This window comes from Coptis chinensis, chromosome 8 (assembly GCF_015680905.1).
Source record: "Coptis chinensis isolate HL-2020 chromosome 8, ASM1568090v1, whole genome shotgun sequence".
NCBI classification, from domain to species: Eukaryota; Viridiplantae; Streptophyta; class Magnoliopsida; order Ranunculales; family Ranunculaceae; genus Coptis; species Coptis chinensis.
In genome coordinates this window covers 79,809,542-79,828,824 of record NC_141463.1, presented here as the reverse complement: position 1 = coordinate 79,828,824, position 19,283 = coordinate 79,809,542, and the positions used below count along the sequence as shown (strand labels likewise).

The following is a 19,283-nucleotide window of genomic DNA, read 5'->3' as shown; positions in this document are numbered from 1 at the left end:
ATATACTTACTGTTATTTGCATTCATGCATGAACATAAAATATGGTGAGATGATATATAGCAGATAGATGCAGAGGTTTTATTGAAGTCTAAAATGACGTTTATTTAGCATATTTTGGTTTATATGTTTTTCTCAGGGATTTCATTTAAAGATCTAAACTAGCAAAGATATGAGGTAGTTAGAGTCGTAGTTCCTTATTAGATCTTTACTATAGTGGACAAAACCTCTGGCCCTGTAGTTGACAATGTTGTCGTGAGCATTTTGATAATTTTTTTCTAAGTTTGTATGCAGGTTTGGAATGGAGATTGCAATGGAGAAAACGAGCAGGAGAATTGAGATAGCAGTGAACGGTTTTTCTCAACGCGTGGTTGATGTTGCCAATTGCCAGAATCCAATAAGCTGAAAAGAGATGATGCATTTTGCAGGAGAGAGTGTTTTGCTTCAAGTATTTGAACGTTCCAAATTGCATATTTCGTAGTCTGTCTGTTTAGACCTTCATTAAGTGTGATGTGTTGTTATATATGGTGTATCTGTATGCTATTATGTACACTTTGTCACTCTGGGCTTGTGAAACTAGTGTATTTTGTACATGCCAGTGGGCTGTGAAAGTAGTGTATGCGGTACAGTAGTGTATTTTGTACATTCCGTCAGTAAGAAGAATTATTTTGCAAATGAAATCAGGGGAAAGAAATACTTATGAAAGAGGATATTGTAGTCTTTGAATTAGCTTGCAGAATTACGAGCACTAAGAAATGTGTTGAGTCGAGTTCATCCAATTCAACAACCCAATTGGACTCCAAACAGTCAAACACTGGCAAATTTTTTTAGCAATTAATGTATTATTAAGTTCAACTTACAATATGGTGAACAAACAGTGTATTATTAATAATCTTCATTGTTTTTGGGCCAAAAACCAAAATAACTAGTGAAAAATTGATATTGAAAGTTACTTCGTTCGCCCCCAGTTAGCGGGGTATGCTAGTAATTAGTAGCTTTTTAATGCTTGAAATTGGCTTACAAAGCTTTTGGCAATTTTGAGTCAGGTGAGGATAAAACCATCAAAGGCAACACATGCTTCCTGTTCCCTTGAATCGTTCTACAATTTGCCGCACAGTGTGCAGTTGTGTACCAGCAGTGATTCATTTTGAACATAACCGAACATCAAAATAGTTTTCTATTATAGCTTGAACAATGAATCACATTTTGATAAACCTGTACTGTTTGTCTGTTGTCTTTACCACCCGTAATTCCGTCACACCACAACTATGAGGTCGTCCACATTGAACATTTAAAAATCAGGAGGTAGAAGTACTCAGAAAGACGTGGAACTGGGATTTATTGGAAGGTCTGTACCATTTTTCGGTAGATTAAGAATATGTAACTTACAAGAAAAAAGAGGTAAACAAACAAAATAAAAAAATAAAGGAAAACAATCAAATACACAACAAAGAAACAAGAGTAAGTTTATTGAGGGAACAAAGATATGCACGCAGAACCTAGCAACAATTACAAACAGTGGCAAACCTAAACATGCGATTGTGATCTACTGAACTGCACTTTTGGTTTGATACTTCTTTCGTGTAGCCTACACAAAACTCGGTCCAACTAACACATGACAAATGCTCCACTCATCCTTAACGCAACAGCAAAAGATGCCTCTGCAGCTCTGCAATTAAAAGAATATTATACACTATAAGCATCGTATGGCATCTAATCCTTAGATTCATAAAACCAATCTCATATCTTACAGTTAAGTTGACGAGGTCGAAGAAACGGATGATGGGGTTGGTCCAGTAATATTCATAGAGCTACCTCCCCAGATGCTTGCGCTTGAGGAGCCCCAATATGGATAAAACGGGTCGGGAGGCGACAACAGTGGTATATTCCCAAGAAGCATCTGCACTACAATGCTCATCGGTGGTCTGTCATTGGGTCTGTACTGAGTACACCATAACGCAACTGTAGCTAGTATCTTTGCTTTTGATTTATCTTTGTCCTTGATGCCACAATCATCCACAATTTCATCTAGTTTCCCAGTTTTGAACTTTTCCCAAACTTGTCCAGGGAACCAATATTCACCATCAAGATTCCTCTTTCTCCCCAAAATTTCAAATAACATCATTCCAAAACTATAAATATCACTTTTGGAAGTTACTGGCATTTGCATCCACATTTCTGGGGCAGCATAGCTACGGGTCCCTCTAAACTCAACCACAGATATCTTGCTTAAATCTCTTTGACAAACCTTAGCCAGTCCAAAATCTGCAACTTTAGGAGAAAGTTTTAAGTCAAGAAGCACATTACCAGGCTTTACGTCATAGTGAATTATTTCATTATCGCAACTCTCGTGCAAGTAAGAAAGCCCTTTCGCTGTCCCGATTGCAATATCATACAAATTCTCCCACTCTAGATTAAGGTGGTTCTCATATAAAACCTTATCGAAAGATCCATTGTCCAAGTACTCATAGACAAGTGCTTTCATATTGGCCTCAAAGCAATACCCGTAGAGTACAACTAAGTGTCGATGCAAAGTACTACTCATTGTTCTCACTTCAGCCATGAATGTGAACTCCATGATGTCCATCGCGATGTTCTTTAGTTTCTTGATGGCTACTTTCACACCATTAGGTAATGTTCCTTTAAATACATCTCCATACGCACCAGAACCTATTTGATCACTGAAATTTTCAGTAATGTTCATCAGGTCCGTATGTGAATATTTTTGTATTTTCTTTCTTCCTAGCTCACCTAATAACATCTCAATTGAGTTTGCGCTGCCACTGGCTCCTTCTTTAAAGACATCCACCACTTTGACAACCTCAATCACTTTCTCCAATTCCACTTCCTTCTCCGTTGCGATGACAACTGCTACAGGTACCTCTTCATGAGCAGTTTTACTTTTACCATCCTCAGTCACCAGTTGTTTCTCAATCTCTGTAACAGGTAACCCTTCACCAGCATTCACAGTTTTAGCATCCCCAAGCTTCAATTGTCTTTCCAGTTGTATGGCAGAATAATTTTCCTCCCTCTCCTCCCTCTCTACTGTCGCTCTGAATAATTGCATAAAGGTGTCGCAATCTGAAAGAAAATGCTTGTGTGTGTCAATACGATAAGTTGATAAGATGATACTATTAAAAGTATAAACATTATGAACTAAAGGAACCCTCCAGTTGCGTGAAGAAGCAAGGCACAGAGACTTATCCATGAGTATGAACATTTAGAAATTTTTTCTAGAAATAATTACTTAAAACCATCCTTTAAGCCATCTCAATCTCATATTAGAATTGAATCTCATGAAAATAAACATTTAATGAAATGAACGATCTGATTATTAGAAATCTATAGGATATGGAGATGAACAACATAAAAAATCAATACTCACTGTCCACAGACCCAAACTGGATACGGAAGAGCTTCTCCTTTGAGTCTCCCTCAGAAAAATCAGGTGCAGCCCAGACACAGGATGTAGAGTTTGAGGTGCATACATCCACTAACATTCCGGAAGAAACTGAAACAAGGTACAATATATAAAAACAAAATCAAATAAATGAAACAGTATACATAACACATATAAGCGCAGATCTTACTTCGATGATTTGCATAGATCTTGAGCGACTTTGATCTCATAATCAATCTAACTTTTCCAGTTATTTTGTGGTTCAATAGCTTTACGGTACCAGGACATAGTTCCTTCCATTTATCTCCTTTTCCTTCAAACTCATAAAGCTTTGAGCTCCTATAAGTCAATGACCAAAAAGACATGCATAAGATAGAATGTACTGAAAATCATCTAAATTTTAAAGTCAAGGAATTAAACAAGGTGATCATAGCTTAGCTTACATTTGGAGAAGCACATCTTCATCTTCTTCACAAGTTATTATACGTTCTACTTCAGCTCCTGCATTTTCAACCCTACTATCCAAAAGCTTCTGTTGTTCTTCCAGTTGTATGGCAGCATCATTGCCATCCCTGTCCTCAATGTCTGCTGACTCGTTAAATGTTTGCATAAAGGTATCTCGATCTGAAAGAAAATGCTGGTGTCAGTATCGATAAGAAGGTAAGACTAAAAGTTTGATACGAAGAACTAGTTTAGACTCCAGACATGTGCGTATAAAAAAGAGCTAGGTTTTGTGAAATTCAAAACGACTTATGATAGGTCCTGTAATTTCACCAGCATCAATAAGAAGGTAAGACTAAAAGTTTGATAGGAGCTTGATCATAACCAGAAAATTGTCATGGAGGAGTCAACTTCAATGACTATAGAGTTCCTTTGTGCTCGGTTACTGTCAGAAAGATCCATCTCGAGAACTGCAAGACAGACCTGATGAATTAGCTAAAAGGGTAGTGGAACAGCTAACATAGGTATCTCAACAAAGAAAGAAAGCCGAGAAGGCTACTGCTGAGGTGTTGGCAATTTTGGAGAGCAATGGGATAAGTGAGATATCTGAGGTAAATGCTCAAAGGGAATGGGAAGATAAGTTCAGAGGAATAATTGCTATACTCCAGAGTCCTGTGAACATGGGAACCAGTCAGATATTACGGAAGAACGAGATGAGACCTGGGCTGAAACTTCAGATGCCGCTGATACCATTCCTTCCCTTAATCAAGTAGGTAAGTCATATAGAAGAATAGAGCATGAAGAACATCAGAAGCCACGTGTCTTCAACTCAGCAGTTAGTTATAACTGAAATCATTTCTGTTGTAACCAATTCAGTTGTAACTGTCTAACTAACTAGAGAACTCTGTCTCTATATATAGAGGCTGTAATCATTCTGTAAAAATTAATGAGAAAATTTTTCTTCATCCTCATTCTTCATTTCAAAGTTTTCTTTATGGTATCAGAGCCAGTTTGAAGCTGTGTTCTTCATTGATCCGCCATTAAAACTAAGAAGCTAGATCTTCAAATCATCTGTGTTCTTCATCGATCCGCCATTAAAACTAAGAAGCTAGATCTTCAAATCATAGTAAGAGTTCTTTGAATCATCAAGTTTTTCTTTCAATCTTCTTCATATTCTCTCAAACTTGTTTCATATTTGTTATAATGACATCAAATTCTTCCGCTAGCTCTTCTACATCATCTCATATGAATTCAATAAATATCAATCATTTTGTTCCTATTAAACTCAATAAGGACAATTTTCTACTTTGGAAGTCTTTGTTTCTTCCAATTCTCAGAAGTAATAACCTACTTGGTTATGTTGATGGTTCATTTACATGTCCTCAAAAGTTCATTTGTACTGATAATGGTGAGGTAACAACTACTGTTAACCCTCAATATCTTGACTGGATCAAACAAGATCAAACTTTGTTAATTTGGATTAATGCCACTTTATCTGAAAGTGTGCTTCCGTATGTAATTGGGATGTCTTCATCAAGAGATTTGTGGAATGTTTTGGAACGAAGATTTGCCGCTATTACTCAATCCCATCAACATCAATTGAAAAACAAGCTTCAAGCTACAAGGAAAGGAAATGATTCAATGGGAGAGTTTTTACAGAAAATTAAAGAAATTTCTGACAACTTAGCAGCTGCTGGTGTTATAATTAGTGACGCAGATTTGATCTCTTATGTGTACAATGGGTTACCTTCAGAATATGAAGCTTTTTGCACTGCTGTAAGAGTAAGAAAAGAACAAGTTTCTTTTGATGAGCTGCATAATCTCTTATTGAGTGAAGAAATCACAATTTCGGAAAGGAATAGAAATCTGGTTGTTTCTTCTCCTCAAGCCTTTGCTGTCAACAGATTTTCTAATCAAGATATATCTTATAGTAACTCTTCTTATCAAGGAAATGGATATAACAATTATCGAGGCAGGGGACGATCAAGAGGACGAGGAGGCTATAATACCAATTCAGGAAGAGGTTACAATACACAGAACTATCAAAAATATCCTCAAGGATCAACTTCGGCTTCTCAAATTCCACAAGATTCTAAATCAAATAACACAAGCAATACAGGAAGAGTTCAATGCCAAATCTGTGGCAGAACAGGACATGGTGCTATTGATTGTTTCAATAGAATGAATCATGCTTACCAAGGGAGACAACCACCCTCCAAGCTTCAAGCAATGGCTGCTCAAAGAGGCTCAGTTCCAACTTGTTCAACTCCTGATACACAATGGGTGGCTGATACAGGAGCAACAAATCACATGACTCCAGATATCAATAATCTGGCACAACACTCACCTTATATTGGAAATGACAAGGTTCTTGTTGGTGATGGTCAAAGCCTTGACATCAATAATATTGGTAATTCCTATGCTCACACTTTAAATTCATCATTCAAGTTGAAAAATATTCTACATGTTCCTCATATATCCCAGAACTTACTCTCAATTCATCAATTTATTAAAGATAATCATTGTGAAGTAACATTTACTCCTACTGCTTTCTTTGTAAAGGATACTTTGGGGAAGACTGTTTTCAAAGGGACTCATGAGAATGGCTTGTATCTCATGAAGTTTCTCCGTCAATCATCTAAACCTCAGTCTTGCATCTCAACTCATTCTACCTCAAATAAGTCTGCTGCATTCGTGGGTGTCAAGACCACTGCTCAAAACTGGCATTGCAGATTAGGACACCCAAATCATGTTTCTTTTTCTAAAATCATTTCAATGTATAGTCTACCTATGCTTGGTAGGACTGCTGATTTGTCTTTTTGTTCTGCTTGAGGAAAGAATGTTAGACTTCCTTTTCAATCATCAAATTCATGTTCTATAAAACCATTGCAATTGATTCATAGTGATTTGTGGGGGCCATCTTCTATTCCATCTGTTACTGGGTTTTTATATTATGTGTCCTTCATTGATGACTACTCCAAGTATACATGGATCTTTCCATTGTATAAGAAATCAGATTTCTTTTCTATATTCCAAATGTTTAAAAGTTCTGTTGAAAATCGACTTGAAACAAAAATCAAAAGTTTCAGGTGTGATGAAGGGGGTGAGTTCAAAAGTACTATTTTCAAGTCATTCTTAAAAACTCATGGTATAAATCTTCAGTATTCATGTCCCCATACTCCCCAGCAGAATGGTACTGCTGAGAGAAAACATAGGCATATCACAGAAATTGCAAGAACATTAATAGTTCAAAGCAATGTTTCCCCAAAATACTGGGTTGATATTTTTCAAACATCTGTGTTTCTTATAAATAGAATGATACCTCAAACAATGTCAGTAACACCTATTGAGAAGTTGTCAAACAAAATTCCAGACTATACTTTTCTCAAAGTTTTTGGGTCTGCTTGCTATCCATGGTTAAAACCCTACACATCATCTAAACTTCAACCTAGAAGTATACAGTGTGTATTCTTAGGTTACAGTTTGGATCACAAGGGATATCGATGCTTAGATCAACAAACTGGCAAAATTTATACATCAAGGCATGTGGTGTTTAATGAAACTCATTTTCCGTTTAAATCATCCCTATCTGTTTCTATTCCATCAATACCATCTACAACTAAATCTTACATGTTTGTTCCTTCATTATATCCTGCCATTAGTGATCCAGCCTCCAATGAAGTGTCTTCCTCTGTTCCTATTTCTGAACCTCTCACTACTTCAGTTCTCAATCTTCCTATAGAATCCGCTAGCCCTGTTGAACAATCAACACTTAATCCAATTTCAAATACTACTGCAATCATCCCAGTCCCTCCACCTCAAAGACAGTCAAGATCAAGGTCTAGACCACCTGCAAATTCTACAGTTCATACAAGATCAAAATCAGGAATCTCAAAGCCAAAGAAAATATTCACTTCACTTGCTACAAAACATCCTTTGCCTTCTGCTTTTGTATCCCATCTAGAAGCCAAAGTCCCAACACCTACATGCTATACACAAGCTGTAAAGCATCCAGAGTGGAGAAAAGCTATGCAAGCAGAGTACAATGCATTGATTCAAACAGGAACATGGCCTTTAGTTCCTTATGAATCTTATCAGTATCTTGTCAGAAATAAATGGGTTTTTAGATTAAAAGAGAAAGTTGATGGTTCTATTGATAAGTATAAAGCTAGGTTGGTTGCAAAAGGATTTGATCAAGAAGAAGGTGTTAATTATAATCAGACATTTAGTCCAGTGGCTAAGGCTTCAACTATTCGAATGATTCTCTCCATAGCTGTTCAAAAAGATTGGCAAGTTAAACAATTGGATGTGACAAATGCTTTTCTGCATGGCACTCAAGGAAGATGTATATATGGTTCACCCACCGGTTTTATTGATCCACTAAAGCCTCATCATGTTTGCAAGCTGCACAAGTCATTGTATGGACTTAAACAGTCCCCCAGGGAATGGTATGAAGCTCTTATGACAGTATTGGTTGATATAGGTTTTACTCTCTCTCAAGCTGATCCTTCTCTATGTGTAAGAACTACTTCTCAAGACATTACTTACTGTATGGTATATGTTGATGATATAATCATCACAGGAAGCTCTAAATCTTATTGTCAAAACTTGATTGATCAGTTGAGTAGAAAATTTGTCATGAAAGATTTAGGTGACTTATCCTTCTTTTTGGGATTGGAAGTAACAAGAAATAATGATGGGATGTTTTTAACTCAGACAAAGTATGTGTTGGATGTTCTAAAGAAGACAAAGATGGATGGCGCAAAACCTTGCTCCACCCCATGTTCAACATCTACAAAACTTGATAAAACAAGTGGAGAAGAACTCCAAGATCCTACTGAATTCAGATCACTAGTCGGTGCTCTTCAGTATGTTACTTGGACAAGACCAGACATTAGTTTTTCAGTAAATCAGGTTTGTCAATTCATGCAACAGCCCAGAAGTACTCATCTTGCTGCAGCAAAGAGAATTCTTCGATACTTAAAGGGTACTATTCATTATGGTATCAAAATACAAAAAGGAAGTGCTCAAATAAGAGCATTTTCTGATGCTGATTGGGCAGGGTGTCCTTATGATAGAAGATCAACTACTGGTCTATGTGTATTCTATGGATCTAATCCTATTATTTGGAGTTCCAAAAAGCAAACTATAGTTTCCAGATCTTCGACAGAGGCAGAATACAGAGCACTTGCCTACACAGCTGCAGAGATTTATTGGTTGTGCATTTTACTAAAAGAACTTAAGGTTTTTCTGCAAGATTCTCCTATTTTGTGGTGTGATAACTTAAGTGCTATTGCCTTGTCCATGAACCCTGTGTTTCATGCAAGGACAAAACACATAGAAGTTGATTTTCATTATATAAGAGAACAAGTTACTAACAAAGTTCTCAGATTACAATATGTCAGTACAGAAGATCAAGTTGCTGATATATTCACAAAAGGATTAGCAGCTAACAGACACTCAATGCTTCAACAACAACTTAATGTTGTGCCTGATATCACAAAAATTTCAGCAGGAAGTTCAGCTTAAAGGGGTGTTCATCACAGCATGAAGAACATCAGAAGTTCAAGCTTTTTTGTTTACTCTTCAAAGCTTGAGGGGGTGTATAGAAGAATAGAGCATGAAGAACATCGGGAAGCCCGCGTGTCTTCAACTCGCCAGCTAGTTATAACTGAAATCATTTCTGTTGTAACCAATTCAGGTTGTAATCGCCTAACTAACTAGAGAACTCGTCTCTATATATAGAGGCTGTAATCATTCTGTAAAAATTAATGAGAAAAATTTTCTTCATCCTCATTCTTCATTTCAAAGTTTTCTTTAAGTCAGGGTTGGAAGAGGATTGCAAGAATAAAGACGCGAATGAGCAAATCTTTTTTCTAATAAGCAATAGAATTTTCTAATCGGACAACAGAATTTAGCAGAACAATGAAGACATCATTTCAACAAATCAATCAACCACGAAAGAGTTCTCCTGAATTTTCATTCCCATGCCAAGAAAATCTACAAGCTAGGACAAATGAAAAAGGAAGACATGGTCGAGAATAGTTCAAAGATCGTATGGATCCTCCGAGAATAAAGGCAAGACCGCTTTGCTTCCCCATCCCATGGTGACGCCAGTTTCTACAAAGGTGAATCTCTCCTGAAATGCACTCCAAGTAGCAACTCATCTAGAAACCGCAAATGGCTTTGGAGGTGCATTGGATGCTCTTCAAAAAAAAGTTATCACTCAAAATGAGCTTGATAGGCTATCTTTGTCAAGCGGATCCGGTCTCAGGAAAGAAGAACGGAACGCCTTTAAGGCCGGCTATTTTTTGGGTCGTTTAGAGTACCAACTAGTTTGCAATTTGAAGCTCTTGCTACTAAACCCAACTTGGTGACACCCTAACTATTCGGATTTGAATCAAGTTTTGAAAGATTTGCAAGATTTTATCATGATTTAAAGGTTGGGACTAGGGGTGTAAAAACGGCCCTCAAGCCCTCGCCCCCTCGACCCGACCCAAATACAAAAAGCCCCCTCAAATTTAAGCCCGCATGCAATTTGAGGGAAGGGCCGGCCGACCCCATGTTTTGAGGGGAGGGCAAGGGGCTAGATATGGAAACATGAGAGACCTCGGCCCTCACCACCTCTAAAAACCCTCACAAAGCCCGTAATAAGGCCCTCATTGATATTTAGATTTTCTAAACAAAATTACGTATAATACCCTTAGGGTTTTAAGTTTTACTTATTATTACATAGTAGGGGTGGGAATTTGGCCCTAACGACCCTAACCCGGTCCTGACCGACCCGACCCTAATCCCTATAAAGCCCTTACAACTAAAGCCCTCACAGAGTTTAGAGCAGGGCCGACCCGGCCCTAATGCCTTCTAAGGCAGGGTCAGGGCTAAGGTTCTGAAACATAGACCCGACCCTAACTAAGCCCTAACCAAGCCCTAATTATAATTTCACTATAAAATACACAACTAAAACTATCCAACTCCTTGTTACATATTTTCAATTAAAATAACACTGTCTTTTGTAATTTATCACTTACCGTATGGGTACTTTTAATAACTTGTCTTATATCATAAAAACTTGTAAACCTAATTGTTTCTATCTCACAACTCACGTACACCTCACAACTCCCTGTCTAACCTAGTCGCCAAGAACAATAATGAGCATTGGGCACTAGCCTAATGAAAAATAGGTTGACGTCAGTAAAAACTCATTCCATACTCTTATTTGTCTTTGCGTTCTTCAATGTTAAATGTAATTTTGGTGAGATTTGAGTATAAGAAATAACGGATTTATGTCGATTGAAAGCTCATTTCAAAATGTGTCTTGTGCATTTTAACCGTAATTTTGAAATATAAATATGAGTCTCTATGTACTTGGTTTATTAGATTGTGGATATGCATTTTAAATTGTTGGACTTATCAAGAATTATTACTAGATTGGTTGTTATTCAAATTTCAAAGTGGTGGGACTTTGAGTTTGCAAATCTTTGAAATTTTTTTTGTAATATAAATGAGTTTTAAAATTGATGCGAAAAAGAAAAAAATATATAGGCGCCCCGCCGCCCTAAAGCCCCTGATAAAGAGGGCTTAGGGTAGGGTCGGGGCTTGAAATTTAGACTTATGACCCGGCCCAACCCGACCCTATGGGGACTTTAGGGACGGGCTGGCCCGGCCCTAATAACTGAAAGGCTTTAAATGTTTAGGGCCGGCCCATTGCCCACCCCTATTACATAGGGTAGAAATGTAAATTTCAAGTATAGTAGTTGATATAATGAAGTCTTGTAATGAAGGTTCTCTCTCTTGTAATGAATATATTGTTAGAATATGTGAATATATTCTATAGGATACAGCTGTATTATATGGATATATCTCTATCCTATATAATATATTCATATATTCTATTGTATATGTTAATGAAGTTTGATAGGTTTTCAAGAATTTTTGTAATGAAGATGTTAATCGATTAATGAAATCGATAAAACCAAATATGTTAATGAAGTCTAAACAAGTTGTATTCAAGAGTTTTGAATAATTGACAAGTTATACGCCTGGCCCATGGGCCGACCGCCCGCCCATAGTTTTCTAAAAGGGTGAGGTGAGGGCAAGGGATGTATAATTCAAATGTTGGCCCTCACAGGCCCGACCCTCATAGCATAAGGGGGCTGGGCCAGCCCGGCCCTCAAATCATATGGGCTTTATGATTTGAGGGTCGGGCTGGCCCGGCCCGGCCCGGCCCATTTTACACCCCTAGTTGGGACTGGTAGTATTGACTATTGACAGTTATACTAGCAGTCCTCACAAGGATATGAGTTCATTAAATTCAACGTACAGGTCACTTATTAATCCTTACATGGACAAGAGAATGGGTCCACCTTCTTCTAGTAGATATACTATGCAGATTTAGGAACTATTTGTTTTTTTGGATTAAATTATAAGATCATGTGTTATAACTTATAAGGCTGGGTGCAATGGCACCCCATTCCTTCAAAACTGGAGGGAGTGGCGGTGGTCATTGCCCCTCATCTCTATTTTACTCTCCATATATAGAGAGTGAAATGGAGGAATAGAGAGTGCATTCCACGCCATTTGAAGTGGAGTAGTTTGTAAAAACTCAAACGAATATGCAATTTCAAACCGCGCCATTTGAAGTGGAGTGGTTTGCAAAGTGTCCCCACCAGATAACATGGTAATTATGAGAACAGTGAATTACTACACTACCCCCACTACTTCTATTTTATTACGGATGTATCCTATTAGCTGAGGAAGAACAAAAATTTCGGTTAAAGGGCGCAGGGGCAGTTTCAGTCTTTTACAAAATGTGGGTTTTCATTCTGCGCTGGTTGAAGTGGCGTCGAATGGTTTTTTTTTTTTTTTTTTTTTTTTTTTCAAACCGCCGGTTAACCGGCGCGTAGGATGGTTCAAACCATTGCTTCGACCAAACCTACTCTCTATCCTCATACCACTGTGCTATTGAGGAATAGGAATAAAGGGTGGCTGACCATTGGACTCAGCCTAAGAGGGTCTTATAAGATGGTCAGTGGTTTGTTTTTCATTTTAAGTTCTTCTTATAAGCACTTATAAAAATAGAAAAAACAAATACATCACATTCTATAAATGGTTTTTTGACAAATATAACCCTACTTTACACCACATTTAACTTGAATAGATTAATTTGAAACAAGCGTACAGTTTGATTTTCGGTTTCAAATCAATTTTGATAATTAGAATATCGATTATATGAAATTACCTTAATTGGCGGCGGTGGTGGTAGTGGTCTTAATAGTACGGTGGTGGTAGTGGAAGTGGTGGATGTCTTAATAGCACGGTAGTGGTGGTGTACGGTGATAATCTTAATAGTACGGTGGTAGTGGTGGCAATAGAGGTGATGATATTGGTCTTAATAGCACGGTGGTAGTGATGGTAGTGGTGGTGGTAGTGGAAGTGGTGGTGGTCTTAATAGCACGATGGTGGTGATAGTCTTAGTAGTACGGTGGTAGTGGTGGTGGTGGTGGTGATGATGATGGTGGTGGTAGTGGCGGCAGTGGTGGTGGTGCTTTTAATAGTTTGGTGGTGGTGGTGGTGGCTAGGGCAATGGAGTTATTTGGAGAAAAAGATAATGAAAAGAGAAGAAGAGAGAAATGAGGCTAGGGGTATATGAACGTGGGTGTTTGAGTCATTTTTCAAGTTATAAAACTTATAGAATTGAAGTAAATCTAATTTTGGTACTTACAGAATTGGAGCCTCTTATAAGACATTTCTAGTAAAATGCCTCTTATAAGAGGCAAAAAACAAACCCAAAAAATTTCCAAAATCACTGGGCCACATCTTATAAGAAGTTATAAAACCTCAAGGTCTTATAAGAGGCAAAAACAAATGGCCCCTTAATGCCAATAGTCGAAACACGGGTTTGGGGATGGCTACTGATGATTGATATTCAGGATACAATGATCGTGGACAGTCAAATGTGTATAATAGTAAGTAATCATGGTTTGGCCATTGGTGATTTATCACTCATAGACGACTCTGGTCTTTGTACCCATGAGTTTTTTTGGAGCAAGGGATTTTGTAGTTTAAGTTATTGATGTAAGTTTATTGAGGGAGCTTTTTTCTGTATGTCCGAGTTCTCTGTTTCATATTTGTTTTGGTAGAGGCCTTGTATACTTAGTCTCTTTTTCTATAAAATTCCCACCCTGTTTATGAAAAATAATAAATAAATAAAGTTTGATAGGAAGAACTAGTTCAGACTTCAGACTCCAGATATGCGTGTATACAAACGAGCTAGTTTTTGTGAAATTCAAACAACTTATGACTATATATATATATATATATATATATATATATATATATATATATATTTGAGTATGTCCAACTAAATGTTTTTTGTTAATCTATCTAATAAGCTAGGGTTTTTTTTCCCACTACAAGACAAAATAACACACAAAGGACGGTCCAGATCATTTTGAGTAAGATCTAACGGCTGATGAGGGAAGATCTAGAGTTCAAATGATTTTGTGCAAAACTGACATTGACGGAACGACTCCCATTTGATTTCTCTGGGCTTTTTCACGCTAGTTCGTGGGCTCAAGCCCAAACAACATTAGTTCCGGTGTTTCCCATCTTCTCACTGTGGTTTTGAAATGTGATCAATTTCGGATTTTTTTCACTCGCTACAAACTCCTGAAACAAAATCCCCAAATCCCAAAAACTCAAATCCCTAATTTCTACTAAATGTGTTTTTCATGGTATATATATTGAGTTGCCTTCATAAAAGCTTTATGAAAATAGTGTTTTAGGCTTAATTTGGGATGGCTAGATTACTGAATTATAGTTCCTTTTTCCTGTGTTCTTTGATGATGAAATAGCCTAATGGGTAAAAAAGAGAAAAAAATGTAAGCAACCTTTCTCCAATTTTAAACGCAGCCCTTTGCATTTGTTCGTTTGAACTATCTTTTTAGAGTTTTTGTAGTATTGTTGACTGTTGCGTTTGAAAGGAGACTTGAGGTTCATTAACAGAATTGAAGATAGGGATTGCTGGTATGGGGTAATACAAAAGGTGCCATGAAACACGTTATGGTATATTCCACAAAAAACATCATAGTTGGATATGATCATTAGGTTTGGGGAAGGTGCATTCATTAGTTGAAATAAAATGTTTTGTATGTTATAATGCACTGTATAGCATGTTATATGGTCGCAGTGTTTGTTTGACCTGAATCAGAGTTAGAGTTAGGGTTAGATTGTTGATAAGTTGTAGCTTGCTACAGAAAATCTAATACGCTAGCATATCTCCCTTCATTGCTTTGAAGCTTGGATCATATTTGAAACTTGAATTTTATTTTTTACTTCCAAGTTACAGGATTGGAGTCAATAGCTTACAAGGAGGCTTCATTAATAGTTTGTCAACTATATTGATCAAAAGTTTTGCGTAGTTGACCGTGTAGCACACTTTAATTGTTAAGTTTTAAAATTGTATTATTGCATAAGACACAGATGATGAATAGGTGAAGGTTATGTGTTCAGAATAATGACTCTCCATACTGTTATAGGTTGAATTTCTTTCTCATTCACATATATCATGACACATTAACAAATTATAATATGTTTTATTAGTAGGGTATTCCTATTTTACTTTAAGAAGTGAAGAATTTGATTTGATGTGGTATTTAATAGTGTTGTTGATGTCCTTTAAGTGCGAGGTTATTTTAGGTGAAGGTACTATCATACCCTGTCTTTTGGATAATCAGAATGGGGTAGTATTTACCAAGGAGCAGCTAAAGTCGTAGACTTAGATGACAAATCTTTGTCATTGCTTTCTAATGCAAATTCAGGTATTACAACATCTCTTTTTCTATTGCAATTTTAGAAATTAGAAAATTAACTACAAGCCGAAGCTTGAATCAATCCACTTTCGAAAGAGATAATCCACATTGGTCCTAAAGGTTGCTATGAGTGTCTCTGTCTGAAATTCTGATCTGGTGTAGTATAATGTTAAGAAAAAAACCATATTTAAGCTGATTTTGTTGTAAATATAATCATTGTGTCGGACCGATTTGGTACAACTTACTTTGTAGCGCTCAACTTTCTCAGTAGAAACTTAAAAAGAGTTGTCTTTGTTTTGTTTTATTGTAGCTTTTTCCAGAGATGGTTGGCCAAGAAGAAAATAGCACAAATCACTGTAGACACAATCTCTTTAAATAACCGAGTAGCTGTTATACTTGCTGATGATGATGATAAGTCTTTATTCATTTTAACATAAGATTATTTATCCTCAACCACCACTTTGTGTTTATGTTAACACTGAATTAAAATAAATGAAATAATACGATTACTAACAAATATTATGTTATTTGTTTTTACGGGTGCCCATCCTCTTTCTTAGACTTTCTATGAATTGTGAGTTTTTCATTAACGAAGTTAAAAGGCTACTAAACTATACACTAATCAACAACAATATTACATGATATATATTACGTGACACATATTGTATGTTCAGAGCCTAGCCAAATGTGACAACTTTAAACCTTATAAGTTTGCGGTCTTTTGATATAACTGAGCATTTTTTTTTACTGCAGATGTCTTGCCTATTTTAATGTCTACCAAAAACAGATGGTATAAAGTGTAGTAGGAATTCATTCACTGGCTATAATACTTGCTTTCTGGGAGAAATATTGCATGGAGATTACAGTGGATGCGGAAAGTAGCTAGAAAAACTTGGGAGTAATGGAGGATTACGCTTAGATGTTGTACGCATATTTTGCTTCTTACTTTTTTCAAGGAAGGCAAAGATGTTTTGTCAAATGTTAAACTATTATTAAAACTCTGTACTGACATGTACTGGCTGACTTGATGATGATAAGTAGGATGAATATATAGTGCCCCAATATATAGTATTATGTAGATACATTGTGTGTATGGTGTACGTTGTCTATTGTCTTTTGATTGGAAGAATTAATTTAAAATTCAGTTTGATTACAGAACTTAAAGACTTGGCAAGGATATTCTCAAGAGATTTTGGTATGTAATATTTATTCAAGACTTGCATGCAGGCCTCATAGCAAGCCTTGAAACTGGTTTTTTTTTGTTGTTGTTGTTTAGGGCCACACATTGAGACTTGGGATCTCAGCAGGAAATGCAAAGGTTGCTTAAAGTTGATGAGGGCAGGGCTCTCGACGCATGCATTAGATTTGGAATGTTTTAAAAGCGGCCCACTTCTCCTGGAATGATGGAATCTGTGATGTTTCTTCTCCAACCCAATTAGTTTCTTCTTTCTTTGGGCTACCATGTCTACTCTCAACTGATTTCTTCCCTATTTGAAAGCCTCTTTTAGTTTCATATCTACTTGCCTACATTAACGCCAACTTTGAAAATCAGATATGCGTTGAATTAATTAATGTATAAGTTAGTTGGTTTATGAAAAATGAAAGGGTACCGTACCCAAAATGAAATAGGGGCATTCACTAGTTTATAATATTCTGCAACGCTCTTATATCTCTCATTTAGATCACTTCTACTAACTATGAAGGGAATGAAACTCAAGGAACCCCTTCAATTGTTCTTAGCTCACTTCTACTAACTATAAATGGAATGAAACACAAGGACCCTTTTCAACTGTGTGAAGACTTAAACCCATCCTAATAATACTTTAAGCCATCTCATATTTGAACCTCATGAAAATAAACAACGTTAAATGAAATGAAAGATATAGTTATCAAAAATCTAAAGAAGATGGTGATGAAAGAAACACTCACCCTCCTCATATTTGAAGTCCAAACCAAATTTTCTCTCCTTTGAGACCCCATCATCAGAAAAATCTGTTGCTTCCCAAAGGAGGGCACTACATTGTCCTCCACATAGTTTCACTACCATTCCGAAAGAAACCAAACAAAATAGAACATATGAACACAAACTCGGATAGACTAAACTTAAATAAGAAGAAATAGTATAAATATCGATATACATGTAGATCTTACTTGGATGGTTGGCAGATCTTGAGCGACTTTGATTCTTTCATAATCAATCAAACTTTTCCAGATTTTATGTGCTTCAAGAACTTCACGCTACCAATATACTTTGCTTCCCACACTTCCACTTCTATTTCACGTACATTAAAGCATATATCCTATTAGTCCTATATGTCAACAACCAAAAAAGATATGTGAAATAGAGAACAAATTGGAGAAGTTTGAGAAGTAAGAATTAAACAAGGTGAATATATGACTTACATATGGAGAAGCACATCTTCATCATCTCTTCATCTGTTATTATATGTTGATTATGTTCTACTTCAGCTCCTAGCGTTTTCAGCCCTATTATCCAAAAGCTTCATTTGTCCTTCCACTTGTATGGCGAAATCATATTTCTTCCTCTCCTCACTCTCTACCGACTCTCCGAATATTCGCAAAAATTTCTTAAGATCCGAAAGAAAAGGTCGGCGTTAATCTTGATAAGATGATACTATTAACAGGTTTGAAATCACATATTAGTACACTCATGCCCGTACACAGAGATCTATATATTTTTTGTGAAATTCAAAAGCATGATCTATTAAGCCACCTCATCTCATATTTGAACCTCGACCATGTAAAAATCTAAAGAAAATGGAGATAAAAATGTTGGAATCTCCAAAAGTATTTCAAAATGCTTGTGTGTGTGTGCAAAGTGGAGGAGATGAACTATGTGTGTTCTTTCCACTTTAGTACATTGTGTTTAGTCCCACATTGGTGAACCACCACTAGCAAGTGAGGTATATGAGGAATTCCTCTACCATAAGGGCGTGCCCTTAGGGTACAAAGGCTTTTGTGTTAGGAGGGAGGACTCACCCAAAGCCACACACGCGCCCGCCCGCACCGAACCGAGTCGCGACGGGTCGGGCTTGGGCTTGGGCTTATTGTCTAGTGGGTAGTGGCTTACCAATTGCCTAAACTTGTTTTGCTTTTGCAGCAAGTTTCGGTGGGTGTCCTACTTCAAGTTGGTTTCTGCTTCCTAGCTGTTTTTGAAAACCGACTTTGAGGAGTCCTTCTCCCATCTGGTATCCGGCTGCTTCCTCTATATAAACACTGCTACTGTGTCCATAGAGGGTATCCAATCGATTCCAGAGAGAGAGAGAACTCGAGTATCCATTCAATCCAGACCAGAGAAACAGAACTCGTGAATACCAAAGAAGCCTTCATCCCACTTCAGAGAAACAGAAACTCATCCCTATTCTTCTTCTTCCGCCCGCCGGAGAGAGTTATATTGCCGTTCTAGAGGGTAGTCCGTTCTAGTGCAAAGTCGCCTCTTGTTAACCATTGAATCATGTGAGGAAGATGCCATTGTTGCCTTTCGCACCATTGGAAGGGGCTTAAATCTTTCCTTAAGGACGACTAATCAGCCTTGGTTATTACACGTTATTACGTCCTTGTCTTCTATTGTTTTCTTTTATCCGCAAACAACAATCTTAAGGAAAGATCAA

At 37.0% G+C, this 19,283-nt stretch overlaps 2 protein-coding genes across 2 annotated transcripts in view; both read right to left on the bottom strand.

The window, feature by feature from the left end:
- Nucleotides 1-1,319: 1,319 nt before the first annotated feature.
- On the bottom strand, nt 1,320-17,627 carry LOC147483359 (rust resistance kinase Lr10-like). Its single transcript, XM_086580266.1, has 6 exons — nt 17,581-17,627; nt 3,841-4,021; nt 3,588-3,736; nt 3,383-3,508; nt 1,749-3,078; nt 1,320-1,666 (listed from the first exon to the last, which is right to left on the bottom strand). The coding sequence occupies exons 2-5, from the start codon at nt 4,005-4,007 to the stop codon at nt 1,751-1,753; spliced, it is 1,770 nt and encodes a 589-aa protein (XP_086436392.1). The 5' UTR covers nt 4,008-4,021; nt 17,581-17,627; the 3' UTR covers nt 1,320-1,666; nt 1,749-1,750.
- LOC147483357 (cold-responsive protein kinase 1-like) overlaps nt 1,320-19,283 on the bottom strand; it is a 29,832-nt gene continuing 11,868 nt past the window's right edge. The window contains exon 5 of the mRNA XM_086580267.1: nt 1,320-1,658. The gene's annotated coding sequence lies outside the window, so the exon portion shown is untranslated. The remainder of the gene's footprint in view (nt 1,659-19,283) is intronic.

Coding starts and splice junctions, on each gene's coding strand:
- LOC147483359 (XM_086580266.1), bottom strand. CDS start 4,007: ATGCAAACATTTAACGAGTCAGCAGACATTGAGGACAGGGATGGCAAT. Junction 3,509..3,587: donor GATCTATGCAAATCATCGAA/GTAAGATCTGCG, acceptor ACCTTGTTTCAG/TTTCTTCCGGAATGTTAGTG. Junction 3,079..3,382: donor CCAGTTTGGGTCTGTGGACA/GTGAGTATTGAT, acceptor ATTTTCTTTCAG/ATTGCGACACCTTTATGCAA.